This window comes from Dendrobium catenatum, unplaced genomic scaffold (assembly GCF_001605985.2).
Source record: "Dendrobium catenatum unplaced genomic scaffold, ASM160598v2 fragScaff_scaffold_853, whole genome shotgun sequence".
Lineage (NCBI taxonomy): Eukaryota > Viridiplantae > Streptophyta > Magnoliopsida > Asparagales > Orchidaceae > Dendrobium > Dendrobium catenatum.
Genome location: NW_021319315.1, coordinates 3968277 through 3985395, shown reverse-complemented (window position 1 = coordinate 3985395; position 17119 = coordinate 3968277). Strand labels below are relative to the sequence as shown.

Below are 17119 nucleotides of genomic sequence, written 5' to 3'. Positions count from 1 at the left end.
TCCAATTTGTTCATCTGATAAAATGTTGTCGAGGTTGGATGGATGTTTGTTTTAAGTGATTTTATGGATTATTTCAATTTTAAATATTTGGAATTTGGAACAATTTTTGGAATTTTGTATTTTATGAGTGTTTGAGATTTTATAAGGCATTTGAAAGTGTTTGTGAATCCCTCCAATTAAGATCTACATTCAACACGATCATCATTGGGGTATTTAAGGGGTCATTGCATTTTGTCCGCTGGACCTTGTCGACTCTGCCAACTTATCAATGGAGGATCGAGTCCATAAGCTTTTTATTTTTGCTGATGAATTTCTTTTGTTATAGACCTTGAAGACCTTATATAAACGTATGAAACAAATATTTCGGTCGACACCTTGACTGTATATCTGTTTGATAGTTCGAGTCGTGTCGACTTCTATTTACCTATATAGAAGGATCAGGTTCAAACTGGTGTTCATCTATTGACCCGCACAGTATCCCTAGATGTTACGTGTATATCCATAGCATGCTCGTTGGGGCCCATGTGGTTATATGATCACACATGCCCTTCTGTGTTCTTATATGCATACATATTACAGTTTATTTAGCACTGCTGAATTCCATGGAAAAATGCCATTTAAATGCAGCATTCTATTTTGGAAGCTCGTACACGCCTTATATTCGCTTGTAAGTATATTGCAGATCCGGTGGCGTGGCATTGCAGCTTGTAGACTTTTTCTATCTGCTTGTATGAGTGTTGTAGACCCTGTGGCATTGCGCAGCACTATAGTCATTTGTCCATTTCATACAGGTAGACTATCATGTACTACTCATTACTTTCTGTAGGTGGATTGTAGTGCACTAATAAATCTCCTGCTATGGCTTGTAGGAGCCTGCACTTGTTATAGTCATTCGGTATTTTATTTGCGGATGACATCTTGAGCACGAAGCGAGTTTCCTACAAGAGCCCGTGGACATTTGCATTTACTATATATCATCCACCCTTGGCTGCAGAAGATCGGTGTATTTGACTTATGTTGAATTGTTGTCAATGATGTAGATGTTAAGCGATTCATCATACACTCTTCGTATTCTACTTGTGAACATCTCATGTTGCATATTGATTGTTATGGCTTGTAGAGGTTTAGTGCATTTGTCTGATAATCACTCATCATTAACTACAAGGATGCCTAAGCATCTACTGTAAATTGTTCATCGTTACTCGTAGGTGGATGAGATTATGCATGACAAGCCTCTTACATCGGCTTATAGGAGACTGCATTTGATGCATTTCTTCTGCCTCTTATTTATGGATAAAATATTGGGTGTATAACGAGCTTCCTACAGTAGCTCGTAGGTACTTGCATTTGTTGCATTCCACCTACCTTTGTTTGCATGATTGACATGAACTTTACACATCAACTGTCATCAGTGGTGAAAGAGAGAGAGAAAACAACATTTTATTGATTATCATGATTTTTATTTCTTGAGTGTTTAAATGAGTCAACCACAATTTGCTTCATATTTTAAATATAGTGGAGGTAAATTTTTTCTCTCTTAAAAAAATTTCTCCTCAAAAGTTCGCCTTATGTTTTCTTTACTTTAAACTTTTTCTTAAATTAACTTTTCTTTTAAATATTTTGAATTTGTCAAATTTATGGACTCCATCATCAAAAATAGAATTTAGACTTTTGTTTGGACTGGTTTGAGTTAGGACCCAGTCTGAAAGAATTCAAACTAGGGAGATAATGGAAGCTATAATTTTGATTTGAATTTATAGAATTTAAGTAATTTGATTTTGGATTTAAATTTGAGATTTTAGGACAAAGATCTAATAAACTCAAATTTTTATCAAATTTTTATATATTTAAAAAAGTCTAATCCTCATTAAAATGAAGAGAAGAGAGTAGAATGGGAAAGAGGAACATAAACTAAGCCCAAACTAGAAATACATGAAGAAAAAAAAAAACATAACATCCGAAGATGGAGAGGAAAACTTGTCTCACCGTGGTTGCCAGGAATTTATAGGTCTCCAAATGGGAACTATGAGTGAGGGTTAAAATGCAAAGGATGTGATTGCACTATCTCATAGAACAAAATGATCGCAAACCTTTACACTCTATAGAAGAAGGTCATTGGAAGAGCATATAGAATTATACATACAATTATATATTAAAATAGTGTCTTTCACCTATACATCTCGATTGATTAATGATATATATAATTAACAGCCATGAGATTTCTGTCATTCAATATATCAGTCAGAGTGGGGTTTATTTGATGTTGGTGTCTGATTCCTATGGACGTAAGCCCCCTAGGTAAATTACATATTAGTTAAATTTGAAGTTCCATTAATATCCAAAATCATTAATCCTAAGTAAATTAGTTAAATTTATCACGTATATCTTTAGGAGTTTTATTTAGAAGGAATATTAATTAAGTATGAACGATTATGCTATTGAGTTACTTTATTGGAAAATATATAATATATGTCATTCTAAAGATAGTTAAATTATTAATTTTATACTTTTCAAAGATCATATTCCAGCAAAGAAAAAAAAATTTAGTTCAAAGTATAATATGAATTACTTTAGGATAAGTAATTCTTTAAGTTTGGAGGAATTTGATAATAATAAAAAATGTATACTCCAAACTACAATTATTTTTATGAAAATGCTACCTAACTCTATCTTTCTATACATGAAAGGAGTAAAATAGGATTCATTGTTGAAGAAGTGTTATGGCGCCTCTTATCAAAGTGTTTTAGTGCCACACGCGAAAGCGCCAGTGCGTTAAAACCAGAACCACAGTGGTGGTGAGTTGATTCAAGATTGAGAGCAAGGAGCCAAGGCATCGAGGTTGACATACCATAGCACCAGGGACGGAACCCCATTGGGGTCATTATTTCTAAAAATTTCCGAAGTCATGTCCTTAATTTTTGTCATTAAGATGTCACTAGGTTATATAGGATTAAATTAATATCTCACTAATCTTTGATAACATATACAAATACAACATACAATCATTACAATCAAGTCCTAGAACTAGGAGAGCCCTAAAACTAGGTGCAAGTGTATCATAAGCATGCAAATTAAGAATTAAATTAGATAATAGGGAAATCTAGAAAATCAATAAGCGAACTTAATTAACTATCAATCATTCTCCATTAATCCTATCCAATCAAACTCAATTACGTTTAAAACTTCAATCCCTCATTCAAAGTACACAAGTATTTAACATAATAATATATATTAATAATATATATAAATATATATAATAATAAATATATATATATATATATAATATATTATATATATATATATATTAATAATAATATAATGCATAATTCTTATGAATTTAAAATATTATTACAATATAATTCAAAAATGTTTATAAAATATGAAAAATTCCAAATAATTTAAAATAAATTTTATTAAACTTTAAAATTATTTGAATTAATATTTAATTGAATATTTAAATATCAAATATTTCAAAACTCAAAATTATTTAAAATATATTGAGTTTTTTATTTTGAAAATAAATTTAAATTTAAATATTTGAAATTCAAATTTTTGATGTATTATATAAAATTTTTTTATTTAATTTGAATTTTCTTTGATTTTGAAAATTTCTAGTAATTAAATATATTAAAAATAATTAAATAAATTAATTTTTAAAAATCAAAGTAAAAGAAATGATAAATATTATCTGATTATTTAAAACTTTAAAATAAAATTTTAAATTTTTTTAAAAATAATTAAAGCAATATTTAATTAAAAATTAATTATATAATTACAAAAAGAAATAATTAAAACTATTTAATATTTGATATAAAATATTAAATATTAATATTTTTTGTTTAACTTGAATTTTATTTCAAATATTTGAAATTTATATAATAATTAATATTTTTAAAATAATTTAACCTTATTAAAATTTAAAATAAATTCAAAAATAAATTAATAATAATATTAAAATAATTTTGAAAATTTTCTAAAAATTGAAATATGATTAATTTTTGTTAATATTTTAATAACAAAAATTATTAATATAAATAATATAAAATTTTATTTTAAATAAATCAATAAAGTTTTAGAATATTTTGTAAAAATCATAGAAAAAATTTTCAATTCATATTATTTAAATTTTGATAATCTTTTAATTATTTTTAATTAAAAATATAAAAATTTTAATAATTAAAATAGCTTAAAATATATAAGATATTTTAAATTAATAATAATTTTAAATTAAAAGATTTAAAAAATTGAGGATTTTGATATATAATACTTAATTTTTGGATTTATAATTTATTTTCAATGGTTTAATGAAGTTTTGGTTAATTAATAGGTTTAAAATTAATTTAAATGAATAAAAACATGATCGACGACATCGGCGCCAGCAGTAGGACATGTATCAGGCCAAGATTGGCCACTCCGAATTGCAGCCAATCATTGACAATGATTGATTACAATAGCGGGAGCAAGACGCGATTTCACTAAACCACGTCAGCGTGGTGCGGAGCCATCAGATCGTGTGCGGTTAAGGATGAATTGATACAATCGTGTTGAATGGGTTAATTTGGACCGTTGATCACACTATCAATGGTCCATAAAATTTACTCTTAACTCACACTACCAATGAACACTATATTGCATTTTTTGTCTCATTCTCTCGAATCAGTTAATCAATTTTAATAAAATTTTAAACATACATTGCATTGATGAACAAAAATAATGGGGAAGCAAAAGATCAATTTGAAACACACTATAAGAAAAGCTATATAATCCTAAGTGTAGTGACCAAGGGTTAAGGGTTTTGAGAAATTTTACCATTAGATATTCGGGATTTTGGTCATGAAGGCTTGAGGGGTTCCTGGAGAGCTTCTAAAGGCAAGATTTTGGTTGGAAAGGCATGAGGGGTTTCTAGAGAGCTCAAACGAAATGAGCTTTTGCCTAGAGGACTTGAGGGTAGTGAGAGAATGCCAAAGATAGAATGAGCTTCATTTTTGGTCTTTTTCCCTATTAAGTTTTCCTAAGGGATCTTGAATGGTTGAGATGAGTTTGAAAGTATCCCCTGATGCTCTCTGCATGGCCTGGAGTGGTTAGGAGCAGAGGGATCAAAGGAAATAAGGATATGTGAGGTATAAAGGGTATTTTTTTCCTTTGTACATGTGGGATGATTAGAGACTTAAACCAAGGATTAGGAGGGCTTTTAGAAGTCTCTAGAGGTTATTCAAATGGTTGGATGGGCCTGGGCTAGGCTGGATAAATTGGGTTAAAGAGTTTGACCACTCGTAACCCAATTAAATGCTTATTGAATAGTCAACAGCCAAGTCGACTGTTGAGGTAGCATGCAAAGAAACCTAGGGAGCCGCTAGGTAGATTAGGGAGGTTCAAAAGTGCTGAAATGAATATATGATTGAATTCATATATAGAGTTTAACCAAAAGGGATGAGTTCACTTGGACAAACTCCATAGGATTTGACTTTTATTAGACTTGAATACATTTAAACTTCGAAATGGAGTAAGATCAAGTTCTTGATAGGATTTGATTGGAGAAGGCATTGAGTTGACCCAAGGTATGAGGGTTTGACTAAGTCTAGTGTGTTGACTTGGTCAGCCCATCAAGACTTGACCCACCATTAGTTGAGAGACTTTGACATCAAACATTAAGATAGGATTAGAAGCTTAATGGGATTTGAATGGATTGACATAATTGATAACATCAATTTAACCAAATTGGGTCAAGTTTCACTGGACTTAGGCTCAGTTCACCAAGTCAACTGTTGACTAGGTCAAGGGTCTAGTCAAGTCTAAATCCATAGGGGAGATGTTCAAAGAAAATTTCTGTGGATTTGAGGCTTATTTGGAGCTTGATTGGATGTAAAATGGCTTAATGGGCTATTGGGTCAACCTAGGTTGACCTAGGGCTTGGGTTTGGGCTCAACAGATTTGGTATGATATTTTGAGTTTCGTAGAGGTGGTCCTATTGGGTCAACCTAGGTTGACTTGGTCAACCAGGTTGACCCAGGGCTTGGGTTTGGGCTCAACAGATTTGCTTTGATATTTTGAGTTTCGTAGAGGTGGTCCTAAGAGTTTGAAAGATCATTCAGTTAAATTGATTATTTGAAAAGCTTAAGGGGTTGTTTGGTCAACTTCGGTTGACTTGGTTAACTAGGTTTACATAAAGCATGGGTTTGAATCCAACCCATTTGAAATGATATTTTGAATTAAATGGAAGTGGTCCCATGCAATGGTGAGGTCATTTGGATTGTAATAATCATTCAAGCCCCTAAGGAGAATTTGGTCAAAATAAGTTAACTTGGTTAACCAAGCTTGACAAGGGTCTTGGTTTGAGTCCAATACACTCCTGATTATATTTAGGATGCATTAGAGGAGGCTTCAAGGTTTGATTTGACTTGTCCATGTTGAAGTTTAAAAGAAACTTCAATTTTGCCCTTAAGGAGCATTTTGGTTATTTTTACCCTTGGTCAACTAGGGGTCAAAGTGGGTCCACCAAAATGCAGATTAATGCTTGACATATCATAATCAAGGGTTTGGACATGATCAAAGGCTTTGGAGGAGGCTCTAAGGTCAAATTACAAATTGTAGAGGGTCCAATGGCATAAGTCATAAATATTTAAAGATTTTTTAGTCTCTGGAATTATATTTAGTTTATGGGACTAGAGGTCTCAGAATAAACTCAAATTTGGAGTGTTGACCCTATAGACATACCTGATAAATATGCAATTGATATATTATGATTTGGGGGTCATTTGACTAGGGTTTGAAATGTTTAAAAAATCACTAAAAAAAGCTTTCAAGACAAGCCTTTTATCCTTGAGTTTGGTATGGATTTTTGGATTTGAACACAGTTTTGGATTTGAATGATTGAATTTGAATTATCCAAGTCAATTATCATTAGTTGAATGATAGTTATTGATTCGGTAAGGTTGAAGCTAGAACGAAGACTGATTTGAAGGATGGATTGAGGTTTGAACTGGAGTTTGGATTTTGAATTGGTTTGGAGTCTGGATTTTGATTGAACTGAAGCTCTAGATGATTAACACTTGGATGAATATCAACCATCATATCAATAATTGAAGGCCTGAAAAGGCCCATATGACCTCATACAAAAATGAAATCAACAACCTTCCATCTCATCTTTTATGATTATACCACGAACCTTATTTAAAGGAAAATACGTCAGCTCACTTTCTTGTACATAGCAATATTTATCCAACCAATCTAAATCATAAAAACTCTAGCTAGCTTTTTTTTCAAACATACACATATCCCATACCATGTATTTATCATATTTTATAATAACATATATCATATATAATGTACATATCTAGTATACTTAAAATAATATGTAGATCATTTTAGTACAATATGTTATAACAGATAAGTCTATCAAATGCCATGTCATGTCAATATAATCATGTCAGAATGCTTGTCATATCAAGATCAGATCAGATGCATCAGTTATGCATGTTATGCCAAATGTACAATATCAAATGCATGTCATGTCAGCTAGAATAAATCAAATGTTATAATCCTAAATCATTTCTTATATGCCTTTATCCTTATAAATTTTTAGGTAAAATAGCATACATGCAAAGCTGCCTATTAAAATCTCAAGATGATAGTATCAATTTGTTCAATAAAGATGTCTACAACATATCTAAAATTATACAGTGAAAATATGCTTAATCAAAAATTATTACATTTTAAGCAAATTTGAGAGAGAAACCTTCAGAAAATAAAATCACTAATATATATATATATATATAAGATTAAGATCACCTGCTATGAGATAAATGACTTTCACAATTTGCTTAACGAACAAAACCAACCTAAACCAAACTCTCTCTCTCTTCTCCTTGACCAAAAGAGATCAAATGGGGGTTGGGGCCCCACTTAATCAAAGCCACAATACAAAGAGGGCAGAGCTGCCATGCCAACTGACACAGCACCGCAAAACTTCAGTTTTATTAGGTCATTAACAGATCATCATCTAATGAAAATGAGGATCATTACAATGGGAGAGACCAATGATCACTACTAATAAAGTGAAACCAAAGCAGTATTGCCGGCAGCCAAAACAATTAAAAATATATTGCCCAAATCTCTCAATTAAAAGGCGAGCCACCCAACTAAAGATTAAAAAAGGATAGATAAATAGAACCAACCACGAAGTTCATCATGTCTCTCATTTTGTAAAGCACAATCATGCAGAAATTTCCAGAAAAGGGATTAAGAGCTTAGCAGCTTAACTTAAACAGAACCATAAACCTTTTAACACCAATCAACTAGAAGGGTAGAGATATTATATAATCTCCAAATGAGATCCTCAAGCCTCAAGCATTACAATAATGAATCATAGAAAACGACTAATAGAAGAAAGTTAAGTATTTCAACAGCTGCACTACAAATTATACAAGGGTCTGTCATGATGAAAGAGGAACCTTCTGTTTTGCCAATATATTTGAGTCTACACTTAGGTTTCATTTGGGACGGTTTTCTTTTTGCTTCTTAAAATAGGCTTTTTAGTACAAAAGTTAAAAATTTTGTACTCAAAAGCAGTTTTAAGAAGCAGTAAGAAAGCAGTCCCAAACAAAGCTTTAAACTATACAACTAAAACTGCACCGGTTGGGAACTTATTAAAAACGCAACTAGCAATAGCCTGAAGGGGCCTTCATTAAAAGGCAAGGAAAATTCACCACCATGTTGTATCAGTGCACATGGCTGTAGTTAATGTTGGGTATCCAATTTCTGTAATCCTAGGCATCTTGGTAGCCTCCACCTCCTTTCTTGAAGCCAATTGGCGCAGTACGAACCACCATTTCAGTGCCGCGATCAATTTAACCCACCGGCTAGATCCCATACGAGCACTCGTATCCATATGTGACATCGCAGGAACATGACCAAAGCCTAATGAGCTATCGGTTGTCCCACACGGCGCTTTGCCATGGTCCCACATTGCAGGCATCAAAGAGGGGGTCATCAGTTCAAAATCAGAATTGTATCCACCATATTGCTGCTCACTAGTCATGATAGCGCTTGCTTGACCTTCATGGAAATGGTCAAAAAATTCTCTTTCAATGAAACTGTAACTGTTGAAGGAGCCAAATCTTTGTGTGCCAAAAATGTCTTTCAGTTGAGTGAGATCTTCTAAAAGTCCACTGCATGGGACATGAGGCTGAGATTGTTGAAGCATACTAAGCTGATGCACATTTAGCTCGTCTGTTAAAAAACTCATGTTAGTAGTCATAGTAGTGCGAGAAATTCAAAGGGGGTGAAGATTCATCAACTAAGCTGTTAATTCCAACTACCTTGAACTGTCCCAGGGATATCTGGAATCTGAGGTTCAGAACAGCTTGAGGCAACAGGGTCTAGGGCAATATCTATTGGAGGCATGGGCTTTGTAAACGTATGAACCGGTGCTATGTCATTTTTATTCCTGTAAGCAAGTTCTTTCAACTTGTTCACTATAATCTGCATACAACGCAGATGAGTTAGCGCATAGGGAAAAATACAAATACAAGAAAGGAGCTGGTTATATATCAATCAATTTGAAAGAAGTATGAAGAGTTGTTTGGTTCTCAGGCATTGTAATATTATGACATGTTTAAAAAAATGTCAGATGTTTGATTAACTGACATGCTTGAATGTAAAAATATATATTTATATCCTATTTTGATAACATCTAGATGTCAGAGAATCCTTTTACTCTTCGGTGATCGCATTTTGCTCCTTGAGGACCTAAAGTTTGCATAGAGCCTGAAATTGGCCATCACAGCGTGAAGAAATGGGGAAGAACAAAAATATTTTGAGCTGTAAGACTGATATCAGTTCATACCTTCTGTGATGCAGACAGTTCATTCAAGGAATGATATATGTGGTCAATGTTTGCACCAATAAGCTGATATATAGAGTTGAAGATGAGAATAACTCCTTGTCCTCTGCAATATGAATACAGCTTATCATCTGGAACACACTCTCTTGCATGCTCAACAGTAGCTTCCCATATCTTGTTGGACATTCCGTTACCCAGCAGCTACAGATATTGAAATAAATGCAAGTCATTGTAGATGATATTTTTAATTTGAAGTGTTTCTAAGAAAAAATTGAGTGCATTTCTTACACTGCGGAGCTTTGATTGGTCCATAACTAAATTCCTTAAGAAGTCTTGAACAGTATATATCTCCTTGTCAGCAAGCCTCTTGTGGAAAGCACCATCTTTTCCGATCTTTTCCAAACGCCACACTTCATCGTTCAGTGATGGAGGATGGTGTTTTTTGTATGCTAGATTATGAAAATGTGTCAGAATACAGATAATCAACTGGAGGAGGATAAACAAAAATTATAGGTCAAGTGAATCTCAGAAGGAACAAACAGTGGGTGTAATACATAAGTCATTTAAAGAAATATACTGAATTTATAACTAAAAAAAAATCCTAAATTGAACTGGTTATTGATTGATAAATAAATACCGTGGAAATATTAAATACCCAGCTCAAAGAATATTGTCGATCTTCGCCCTAGAACATTCAACCAAAATTTTTTTGCTAGCCAACAGCTACTAGCATTGCTAACATGAACCCTCCCTATAAATCATTAAGCTATTTAAATTGTGGCCAGGAGAGGAAAACTTGATTTCTGTTTATTTATATATTTCATCTACGAGTTGAAAGCCCTCTATATACTTAGGGTTCACAAAGAAAACCTGCCTATGGGATATAGGACTAAAAAATCAATTGCTTATCCAAATTAAAAATATGTGATTTGAACAATAATTTTAAATTTAAATTTGGACATTTCCAACATTCCCCACTCAAGCACATTGGTATTTTGTTCCATAATCCACTTTCATCATACCAGGGAGTCTAGTATGCCAATGATGATAATAGAAATAATGAGTTTTTATGCTAAGCTGCCACCAAACTCACATAGCACATCATTTTAAATATCTCATGTTGAATAACAAATATTAATTACTATTAGCTCATGCATTTCAAATCCCCTCATAATCACATAGCTTAGAACATGCATTATTTAAGTCATGCACTCATTATTACTACAAAGAACCAATTTCGAGGTAACTATCTAGGCTACAAATCATACAAAAAAAGTGTATTTATTACTTCCTTTCCATAACCTCTCATATCAATTAGCTTTATTTTCTAGACATGCTTGCATCAATTAAGACCCGCGGATAACTTGATAAAATAGCAAGACCAAGTTTATGCTTCATGGCACACTATAAGTACATGTGAAGAACCGTTAAAGATGTGTGAGGGCTCGCAAAGTGATAGAAGAGGGATTCATTCATCAACCTTCCCAACTTAGATTGACAATAGTACATGTGGAATTAGTTGCATGCCATGGTGGAGTAACCACATAAGCTCAATTTGACCATAACATTATACAAATCTAGTCCAAATGTCACATAGGCACAAGGTTTATGAACTAGTGTATATAACTCATGTCGGCTTACTTAAAAGCCTCATCCTTATAAAGGCGGCACATTTCACCTCATCATGCTTGTTACGGAAACAAAAAGAAAATTATCTGTAGAAGAGGGTCTATATCATTCACCTAAGAGAAATTAAATAATGTGCAAATAATTATACCCAAAAAAGTCTAAAAACAAATGTAATGATGTAACAAAGAATTATCAAGTCCACAAGAGATAATCAGGTATTCAAATCCTACACAAGCCTAAACTCCACATACGAGCCTATAACAAATATCTCTAATCAAGCAACATTCTCTTACTTGGAATATACATTAAGATGATCTCCTTCTATACAATTACATAACAAACGTAGCGGTATCTAAAATCTACGTGTGTAGTTCTACGCTGTAACTTAAGATTCTTTTCAGTTGCTACAATTTTCTAATTGTATGGCAAAATTTCTTACTCTACTTGAGATATCAAATAAGAAATATCCTAAGCCAAATGGTCTCCTATGCAGCTACAACACAAGTACATTCTTAGTTTCCATGGCATGCAAAAAAAAGCATGATTGCTTTTTACTACCCCAAGAGATAGCACTATCTCTAAAGGACAATTTGGTTTGCTAAAAAAAGAATGCATAATAAAAAAAATGCAATGCAAAATTTAAGAGTTATTTGAATGAGTACAAAATAAATATAAGTAATTGCAATTTTTTTGTTTGACTTAAAGTAAAATGAATGCTCTATAAAGCCGAATGTTGGTGAAGGTCGATGGTTGGAGACGGTAGGTGACGACTGATGGCCGACAGTGGCTAGGGGTGGTGGTGGCAAGTACCAGCCAAAAGCAACAACGGGCATCAACAATGGAAAATAGTTTACAGTGTATTTTAAAATTGATCAAATTTAATTATTTTCAAATACATTAAAATTGAAATAGATGGTGAATTTATAATACTTCTAAATTTTACTCTGCATTTTTTCTTACTCAAGACAAATACTAATATTTTCAAAACATTTGTATATGAAATACTTTACACCCCTTTTACTTCGAAGGAAACAACCCCCAAGTAAAAAAAAATATATCTAAAAGTGAATTTGGGCTCATCTTTATCTCTCATCTAATCAACATCAATACAACTAAGTAATTTTAAATTTCCAAGAACAAAACTAGATCGGTTGTACTATTGCAGTTTCAAAACTTGCTAATGATTTGGGATAGATTATTTTGATAGTAAGTAACAAATCCTACAATAAATATTATATCATATTGAGTATTTATTATAAAATCATATCAAAACTACTTTCTTTCTACGAGAAATCTTGAATATATTTTCCAAATTCAGTTGGATTACATCAAGGATCAGCCTTAAGCCCATATTTTTTTGCTTTAGTCATGGATGTTCTCACTAGACATTTGCAAGAGGTTATACCTTGGTGTATGCTTAGTGCTGATGATATTCTTTTTGTTGATAAGACTAGAGAGGGAGTAGAAGGACCAACTTGAATTATGAAGGTCAACCTTAGATTCTAAAGGCTTTCGTTTGAGTAGATCTAAAACTGAATATATGGAGCGTAATTTTAGTAATAACGGATCTAGTGGGGAGATTGTGACTTTGGGCGATCAAGTCATTAATAAGAGCACACGATTTAGATATCTTCGGTCTATTGTTCAAAGTGATGGTGAAATAGATGGTGATATTATTAGTACAATTCAAGTTGGATGGTTGAAGTGGATGAATGTATCGAGTATGTTATGTGATAGAAAAGTCCCTCTCAAACTTAAGAGAAAATTCTATAAGATAGTAGTGAGACCTGCAATACTTTATGGTGCATAATGTTGACCATTAAAAGAGAAGCATAATATTAAGTTAAGTGTTGCAGAGATGAGGATGCTCAGGTGGATGAGTGGCTTTACTCTTAAAGATAGATACGAAATGAGCATACACGTGAAAAGGTTGGAGTAGCTCCAGCAGAAGATAAGATTAGATAGTCTCCTTAGATGGTTTGTTCAAATAAAACAGCGGCCTTCCAATGACCCGGTTAGGAAAGTAGATGTATTAAATTTGACTTATATTAAAAAAGTAGAGGTATAGCTAAAAAGACTTGGTTAGAAAATATTAGAAATGACCTTTCTTTATTAGATTTAGATGAAAATTTAACCCTTAACATGACACAATGGAGAAAAAGGTTTCATGTAGCCGACCCCACAGTGGTATAAAGGCTCGTTGTTGTTGTTATTGTTGAGAAATCTTGAACATGTAACCTCTATCTTCATAATCAACAACACTTAAGAAGCACTTTTTCTTTATTATTTATGAGTTTATATTTTCATTTTCTAAATCACTCAAGAACCCTTTTTATACAAGACTCTTGGGCCAAACCCGTGAGCCTTTTGAATTAATCTCAAGTAATTTTTATGTCAATCATAACCCATATATGCCATTTCAAATGTAGAGGTTAGTTATTTTTTTGTGGCAATAATCATGTCCATATCATTTTCAATAATTAGGAAGCCAGCAACAATATAGCTATAAGATCACACAACTTTGATTGGAATGTTTGACATAAACACAAGAATCCACTTCCATCATTCAAAATCTGCATATGTAATGATCAACTAAAATCTATGATTCCATTGTTTGAATGATTGCTTCAACCAATAGATTGAACGCAATGTTGTTTTTACATCTATATAAAAAGGCACTAAATATAAACGTGCAGCTAATACTAGGATAAAGTGAATTGAAAAGATTATCAAAACCATGGAGAATGTGCCTTCATAATTAATACCGTCTTGTTGGGCATAATCTTTCTTCAATAGGTGTGCTCTATACTTGTTGAAAGTGTCATCATCCTTATGCCTAATTCTCAAATCCTCCTTCTAATTGGCTTACATCATATCGAAAGATTAAATAGGCCTAAAATTTAATATTTTTTTAATATATTTCATTTCATCATGCTTGATTGCAATCTTTCTTCGTAGCCTATGAACAAAAAGCTTCATCATAAGAAGCTGAGTCATCGTGGCCTAAAGAAGCATATTTAATTCCTTCATCCCTAATCTAAAATCGACAATGTGAAATTCTTCTACATTTTTTTCATACATTAACAATTTAAGTCATTAAATGATAAAATACTCCCATTAAGAAAGTGTTCCCTTCACCACCATTGGCAATTTTATGATGGTTATTTATATTCCCACTATCAATAAAGGATAGACTCATTTAAGATGCCAATTTAATTCCTCCATATTTCAAAAATCATCCTAAAGAAATTACACATCTTTTAATTCCAAATCAATCATGCCCCCAATATGGTGCAATCCATGAATTACATACTTTTTGAATTTCTAGGATACTCTATAAAGACATGCTTAATTGTTTGAGTCTAGTTTTTCATATTTATCAAAGACACTGAAGATATTGAACAAATACCAAAGGCCTTAAGATATCTAAATTAGGCTTGGTCCCACTCCATCATAACTCAGAGAGAATCTAAGCCATTGACTTTGGGAGATAATGATTATATATGTTGGTAATTGTAGCAAGTGTGTCCCCTGACTATTTTATTTGATAATTTGCTAGACCATTATCAACCGAACCATCGAAGGGTATGGTTATTCTTTCTATCGCTCTTTTTTCTTGTAAGGTATAAGAAACTGTCAATTGATCATTTATATCATTTTCCTCACATATTTGGCCGAGCTAATAAAAAAAATAGTCTCCAACCGTAGTTTGTATGCAGCAATTCTAATCTCTTATTTGTTTGACTTTCTAGTGGAACTAAAAAGAGCTTTAAACAACCTAATGTTTCAAGCTTGCGAGAAAGCAAATACACAACCATATCGAGAAAAATCATCATTGAATGCAAAGAAAAATACTGTGCCACGACAAGCATACATATTCAAGTGCACAAAAATAATGAAATGAACTATCTATAACTTTTTTTACCTCTTAAATCCACGCCAAAATGCTTTCTACATGCTTTACCTATTGGACATGGCTCGCATATAAGGAGATTGGCTTTTGCAAGAGTAGCCCCAATAAACCATCGCTAGTTAATAGTCATTCTCAAATGACTACTATAATCTAATCTAGCATGTCATTCAACACAATCCACATTATCATTCATAATAATGCATTTAGAGAAAATATAAATAGAATGATCATCCAAAAGTAATTTGTATAAACCATATACCAAAATACAATGTTGGTATAAAATATTATTCAAATGAAAACCTAACAAATTATTGTTCATCATAAAAGAAAATTGAAATCCTAAAAAAGCATTGATAGAAATTAGATTGTATCCAGTGCTAAGTGTGTATAATAATTCATCAAGCAACAATATTCATCCAGATTGTAACTTGAATTGGTATTTAAATAACTACCAAAATATTTTCTTTGCTATCATTTCAAATGAACAAGCTCTTACTACCCAGTGGCACTCGACAATACTATACAAAACCTACTTTGTATCAATTCACAGTCAGTTATTCCAATATCAAAAATCCACATAGCAATAATGGGTAACTTGTGAACACCAATAAATGGAAACAAAAAGTGAATACCTACTTAGACTTTTTTCTGTCATATGTCAAAAATAGTGTCCTCGTGCTTTCCTCCCTTGTATAAGACAGCTAACACTTAGGAAATCCACTGATATCATTGTAGGATAGCACATATATATAACTATTGGCATACATACAACAAGTAATGTTTCTTATTCTTTCTTATACGTAAAAAAATTACTGTGCTTATAATTATTCTCTCAATTATATAATTTGAAATAAAAGAGTTTTAAATAAAATTGAGTATCAATTAAAATGCATAATTTTAAAGTCAATATTTGCATCATCAATAAATTATGTGCAAAAGCTAAGTAACTATGAAGAAAGTGCCCAAAATAAATTCCAACCATATTCACAAATAATTACACCATAATTACATCAACTGTGAGACATCCACTAGAATTGTGTTACGCCGGCTCAGGAGGGACTGGCTGGACCGGTCCGGGTCTACTCGCGACGGAACCGAACGAGGCAGGCGGAACCGAGCGGATGGAGCGAAGCCGACGGGGGCCAGGGAAGGTTTTTGGGAGGGAAATTTTGAATGCGAGGGGCTGTTTAGACATTTTGTAAAACTCCTTTATGGTTAATTAGGAGGTTAGGAGGAAAAGGGAGGATTATCTTGAATTGGAGTTTTCTCTTTGAGATCTAGGTTTTCTTGCTTTAGCTCTTGGCGTTGCCGGAGATTTGAGAGTTATTCTTCCTCTCGAATTGAAGAACAAATTGTATCTTTGCTATATTGTCTGTTAGTGAAATACAAGCCGTTGCTTGAGTTTTATCTCAATTTTCCCGTTTTCTCTCACTGTTTTCATGCAAAAACTGCTGTCCCGTGGGTAAAAACTGCAGTTTTTATCTTGTTCTACTTCAGATTTGGGCTAGGAACTACTTGAAATCAAGTATTTCCTATCAAATTGGTATCAGATTAGAAAAGTTTATAAAATTCTTAGAAGACCTTATAATCAGAACAACGAAGTCTAAGCATATAATATGGAATTTTAAGGGGTATGTGCTCACAATAATCATTCAATACTATTGATAGGTATTGTAATATCTAAATGTCATGGGTCTAATTATCTTGGGCCAGTTATATAGAAAAATAAAAAATAG

At 32.5% G+C, this 17119-nt stretch overlaps 1 protein-coding gene across 2 annotated transcripts in view; it reads right to left on the bottom strand.

Annotated features, from left to right (window-relative positions):
• Window positions 1-8292: 8292 nt before the first annotated feature.
• The window catches only part of LOC110097193 (calmodulin-binding protein 60 A), a 27323-nt gene continuing 18496 nt past the window's right edge, over window positions 8293-17119 (bottom strand). For both annotated transcript variants that reach the window (XM_020823450.2, XM_020823451.2), the window contains exons 6-9: window positions 10130-10290; window positions 9845-10042; window positions 9318-9480; window positions 8293-9228 (exon numbers count right to left, since the gene is read on the bottom strand). In XM_020823450.2, coding sequence (XP_020679109.1) covers window positions 8702-9228; window positions 9318-9480; window positions 9845-10042; window positions 10130-10290 — 1049 coding nt within the window. In that variant the 3' untranslated portion in view covers window positions 8293-8701. The remainder of the gene's footprint in view (window positions 9229-9317; window positions 9481-9844; window positions 10043-10129; window positions 10291-17119) is intronic.